The sequence below is a fragment of the Heptranchias perlo genome, chromosome 1 (assembly GCF_035084215.1).
Source record: "Heptranchias perlo isolate sHepPer1 chromosome 1, sHepPer1.hap1, whole genome shotgun sequence".
NCBI classification, from domain to species: Eukaryota; Metazoa; Chordata; class Chondrichthyes; order Hexanchiformes; family Hexanchidae; genus Heptranchias; species Heptranchias perlo.
In genome coordinates this window covers 167,057,210-167,063,209 of record NC_090325.1, presented here as the reverse complement: position 1 = coordinate 167,063,209, position 6,000 = coordinate 167,057,210, and the positions used below count along the sequence as shown (strand labels likewise).

At 45.0% G+C, this 6,000-nt stretch overlaps 1 protein-coding gene across 1 annotated transcript in view; it reads left to right on the top strand.

The window, feature by feature from the left end:
* The first annotated feature begins 2,469 nt into the window (after positions 1–2,469).
* The window catches only part of ankrd50 (ankyrin repeat domain 50), a 181,139-nt gene continuing 177,608 nt past the window's right edge, over positions 2,470–6,000 (top strand). The window contains exon 1 of the mRNA XM_067993477.1: positions 2,470–4,357. Coding sequence (XP_067849578.1) covers positions 3,897–4,357 — 461 coding nt within the window. The 5' untranslated portion in view covers positions 2,470–3,896. The remainder of the gene's footprint in view (positions 4,358–6,000) is intronic.

The window sequence follows — 6,000 nt, the reverse complement described above, 5'->3', positions numbered from 1 at the left end:
CTCAGCCTTGAATATATTCAACGACTGAGCATCCACAGCCCTCTGGGGTAGAGGATTCCAAAGATTCACAACCCTCTGCATGAAGAAACTTTTCCTCATCTCAGTCCTAAATGGCCAACCCCTTATCCTGAGACTATGCTCCCTAGTTCTAGACTCTCCAGCCAGGGGAAACAACCTCTCAGCATCTACCCTGTCAAGCCCTCTCAGAATCTTATGTTTCAATGAGATCCCCTCTCATTCTTCTAAACTCCAGACAGTATAGGCCCATTCTACTCAATCTCTCCTCGTAGGACAACCCTCTCATCCCAGGAATCAATCTAGTGAACCTTTGTTGCGCTGCCTCTAAGACAAGTATATCTTTCCTTAGGTAAGGAGACCAAAACTGTACTCAGTACTCTAGGTGTAGTCTCACCAAAGCCCTATACAATTGCAACAAGACTTCCTTATTCTTGTACTCCAACCCCCTTGCAATAAAGGCCAACATACCATTTGCCTACTTAATTGCTTGCTGTACCTGCATGTTAACATTTTGTGCTTCGTGTACAAGGACACCCAAATCTCTCTGAACACCTACATTTAATAGTTTCTCACCATTTTAAAAATATTCTGTTTTTCTATTCTTCCTACCAAAGTGAATAACCTCACATTTCCCCACTTTTTACTCCATCTGCCACCTTAACCTGTCTATATCCCTTTGCAGACTCTTTGTGTCCTCCTCACAGCTTACTTTCCCACCTAGCTTTGTATCATCAGTAAACTTGGATACATCAACTTGGTTCATTCATCTAAGTCATCAATATTATTCTGCTTAAAAAGTGCAAGTTTGTGACATCATAATAATAATTGTCAATATATGCTGTTATTTGTCAGGTGCACAATGCCACATCTTCCTGAAACTTCTGGCAAAGTTTTCTAAACCAATCTCCATCCGACAGAGGGTCAGCCACCACAGCAACCCTGTAACACAAAGAAAACGATTTATAAAAATGATATTATTTATTGACACCGTTGATTTCTTTTTGAAAGAATCTTATTCAATAACTTTAACAGTTGGTGAGACCAAGAGACAGAAACAGAAGAAGCAAGAAGATATGCTCTCCTGGCCAGCCTCCCATCCTGCATCCTCCATAAACTTAAGCTCATCCAAAACTCTGCTGCCTGTATCCTAACTCACACCAAGTCTCACTTACCCATCACTCCTATGCTCGCTGACCTACATTGGCTCCCAACCACCAATGCCTCGAATTTATAATTCAAATTCTCATATTCAAATCCCTTCATGGCCTCACCCCTCCCTATCTCTGTAACCTCCTCCAGCTCAAGATTAGCTCCGAGAAGTCTACATTTTTCCACCTCTGGCCCCTTATGTATCACCCACTTCCTTTGCCCCATCATTGGAGGCTGTGTCTTCAGCTGTCTAGGCCCTAAACTCTGGAATTCTCTCCATAAATCTCTCCACTTCTCTCCCCTCCCTCAAGAGTCTCCTTAAAACCTACCTCCTTGATCAGGCTTTTAGTCACCGCTTCTAATAGCTCCTTCTTTGGCTCTGTGTCAATTTTTGTCTGATTTTTAACTGAGTTACATAGAAATACATGGAAGTTACAACACGGGAAGAGGCCATAGGGCCCAAACAGTCCATGTCAGCATTTACCCTCCACGTGAGTAAGTAGTTTTAATCACATTTAACCCTGTTCCCATATCACTTCAACCCCTTTTCCTCCATCTACCTATCCAATCTAATCTTTAATGTTTCTGTTTTAACCACTAACCCTGCAAGTGAATTCCACAACCTCACAACTCTGTGATGAGGTTTCTTCTCCCCTGCGTTCCAAGTATCTTACAAAAAATTAACCTTGTATCTATGGCCCCTCGTTCTTGATCCCTCAACTACTGGAAAATGTCTGTTTTTATCTACCCTGTCCCATCCTTTCATAATTTTAAACACTTTGATCATATTCAACTGTGACGTTCTAACGAAAAAAAGACCCAATTTTTCAAGTCTTTCTTCATATTTGTATGTCTAAATGGAGCAGTCCCAACTAATTTCTTATCTAATAAATTACTTCCCTTCCCACTCCTCCCGCAATAAACGGTACACCTTAAACATAGGTGTAGATCTGCGCATGCACCATAGGTGGGACGGTGCATCCCGGGAGTTGTAGTTTGTTTCAAGGTCGCTTCCACTCCATCTCAACCTGAATTTCTGGCAGTCCTGTCAGAGACCAATCGTGTGGTACTGCGACTCCCACAAAACACCGCTCGACATGCCGCGCGAAGCACGACGGGCGTGGTTGTACTCGAAGGACCAGTTGCATTGAGGTACTTGAGAAAAGTTGAGGGAGGGGTGTAAAGGACTACAAGTCCCAGCGTGCAGCAGGGTGGGCGGAGCCGATTCGGTTCGGGGTTGCTGGAGGGCGGAGCATCAGCTTGCTCGCGCAGCCCTTACAGTTTGAGTGGAACGGTTGCTCAGCGAGTGCGAGACAGATGAGGGTGGCGCGAGCGACGGACGGAAGGAGCGCGAGCCGCTGCCTGGGGCTCAGTAATTGTCTCCGGCAGAAAGAGAGAGGCGCAGCGAGAGAGCCGCGGGTCCGGCCAGGCACCCACCGAGCCCGCTCCGCCTGCCCAGCTTACCGCAGTCGGGTTTAAAGGGAACATTTTGCCCAGGGACTGGGTTAGATTTAGCGCCGGCGGAGAGGAAAGACGGGTGACCGGGGACAGAGAGAGATAGAGAGCGAGCGATACGGCTTCCAGCCCCCGGGGTGTGAGAGCAAAGAGTGGGGCAAAGGATCAGGGGCAGTCTGGTACTGAGACAAGGGAGCGGGGCAGACGATTAGGGGACAGTCCGGCACGGGGAGCAGGGACTGGGCGGAGGACCAGGGACAGTCCGGCACTGAGACAAGGGAGCGGTGCAGAGTATCGGGAACAACCCAGCACTAAGAGCAGGGAGCGGGACAGAGGATCAGGGACAGCCCGGCACTGAGACCAAGGGAGCGGTGCAGAGGATCAGACAGCCCGGCAACTGGGAGTAAGGAGCGAGACAGGATCAGAGCCAGACAGGCACGGGGGGCACGCACTGAGGTTAATTCAGGACAAGTGTCTGCTCAGCAGCTTTTATTTTAAATGTTGATCGCTTCTCTCCCCCGAGCGGTTTTAATGATTGTACACAGGCTGCACCGAGACAACCCTTATCCCAAACCCAGGATCTCCGTCTGTCCGGCTGCACACTGAATAAGCGGAAGAAGGGGGAAGCATTTGTTCTGCGATCCTGCAGTTTGTTGCTGGGGTTTATTAATCATGTGAACCCTGAATGTAACACTTAGCGAGTGTATGGGGAGGACACCAGTCCTACACCGCTGAAACGTCGCTTTCTTCCTGAAGAAGCTTTGTTACGCTGGATTTACGATGTGGAGGGCTCCAGAAGATTATGGACAGCTGCTGTAGGTTTGCAGAGGAAATAATCCGGATGGAGCTACGATAAAGGTAATGGTAACGAGAAGGATGAGGATATTGATCATTTTTAGATCTGTGGAAGAATAAGATCAAAGAAAACGATCAGGCAACGAGAGGAGAACAGATATAATGGATGGATATTGTATCCAACGATGACTCGGTGCTATGCGGCTAATATATAACAAATAGTAAAAGTACTAGTTGGATTTGTCACTGTTTCACCAACAAAGAGGAAACAAAAAAACGAAGAAAATGGCTCAGATTTCGCTGCAGGTGCTTTACTGCAGGGAATAGTAGCAAGAAATTGTGGACTTTCTCAGAACATAACATTAATTCTCAGGCAACACTGCTTTTAGTTTTTATTTTTATATGTCAAATCTTCTCGTGCATATGCAATAAAACAAAGATAACGTCGCAGACAAAGAAAATCATCACTACACGCAAACATGTCTCAGAGTTTGTTGCAAGGAAAGAGGTTTTTCTGCAGGGAATGGGTTTTCCATAAACTCCAGCATTGTCTTCAAGAAAAGAACAGTGGCAAAACCTTTGCGATTCCCAATCCCAGTGGTAATGGTGGTCTCCCTGGGAAAAACACAGGAGGCATCGGTGGTATCCTGATAGTTGGGGGTCCCGGCAGCGGTAAGACAGCACTGTGCAGTGAACTGGTTTGGCCCACCTGCCCGCAGCTGGTGCAGCGGGGTTTGCAGCGTCAGGCACTCGCCTTTCACTTCTGTCAAGCGCAGGACGCAGACACAATGTGTGTTAGCAACTTCATCCGAAGCCTCGTCTCCCAGATTCGCAATAGCAGCCTGGTGCAGGGATATGAAGAGAAACTGCGAGAACCAGCCGTCCACAGCGTGCTGCAGGCTGGCGAATGTGAGAGGAATCCTGGAGAAGCCTTTAAAAGGTACAGTTTAGTCAAAAATGAAAGGTATCCTGCTGATGTGACAATTTTAAAAAAATGTACTGTATTCCGTATTGTGTGTATAGATCCTGTGTGTATAGATTTTAATCCTGGGGAATAATTGCTTACATATGCAACTACAAATAATACCCATGAGTTATTACATAATGGTTGGCAAGGCACGTGCATCTAAACAACTCTTAAAATATTGTGCTGATTCCAAAGGTGTCACTTAAAACAAAACACTAAATAGATAAGGGGTTTTGTTTCTGCTGGCATTCGGTACAGATTTTCTACCTTTTTATAAATCTAGAAACGCTGGTGTCAGGTATTAATAACAGTGGGCTGGCAACCCCAAGTTGTACTGCCAGCTCCACATCATGCTCTGACTAGAACATAGGAACATAGGAGGAGGTCATTCAGTCCCTCGAATCTGTTCTGCTATTCAGTTAGATCATGGTTGATCTGCATCTCATTTATCAATCTTTGGTCCATATCCCTTGATATCGTTATGCAACAATAATCTATCTGTTGACACGCAACATTGATGAAAATTAACTGGATAGTCAGTTTGATTTGTGCTGCTTGTAATAATACTGCAGCTAGTGGAAAGTAAAAGTGGTATCAGACTATGTCTTTGAGGTGGTGTCATGCTGAATGTCTAAATTCGATTTGGGTGACTTCACATGCAAATGTGCCACATAGTTTGAGTCATTGCAAAGGGAAAACTCTTTCATATGGAGACAAAAGGTGAAGTGTAACTGACCTACAAGACTGCCTGAATCCAGGTAGATTAGACATTCAGTGTGATAATTCTAAAACCAATAGAAGTTCTTGCTCGGTCATCTCTTTTGGCCTTCTGATTGGCCCTCTCCACCAGTGTTGACATCTATGCAGAGCAGTATAGCAACTGGGCTGATTTTCTTGTGCTAACTACCGCTTTTCTTGCCAAAATGCTGGTGAAAGAGAAAGATATCTTCCCGGTAGCAGTGACATTTTACTGTTCTTTCATTCTTATAGAAGAAAGGTCAGTCATAAGTTGCAGTGCTCATCAGTTGGTCCTTCACAAAAGAACTGTAGCAGCAGCTCACTGACTTGAGTCCTTCTATTCTGTAGGCCTCCCCAGTAAACCCACTGGCTCTGGTATTGATCAGTTAAAGCAATGAAGATGACACTTCCTCTTTTTTTCCTGCAACACCTCTGGCAAGCTTGTAAATGATCATTTTGTGGTGAACTTCGTGCACCACGTATGTGGAATGATGAGAATATTTCACTGAACTGGGATGAGGGGAAAGCCCGAGTCAAACACTAGTCAGACGTTATGTGCTTGTGGGATTACTGCCACGTGCATTAACTTGAAACTGTTGTATTCTGTACACCCAATGTTTTTTTCCTAAGGGTCTCTTATCCTGTCTGATATTGCCATTATTCCTGTAATGTAAATGACTATAAAGCCATAATTTATTTTAATGAACTTATAAAGTGTTATTTGAATAGAAAGTTACTGTAAATGTTGACATTCAAATCTGATTTCATTGAGCTGTAAGACTAAAGGAATAGAATTGACATCATCCCCTTGTAATGATCTAGCTGGTAGCACTGTCATGATTAACCAGTGCTCAGGCGGCTTTCGAAGGTTGACCTCT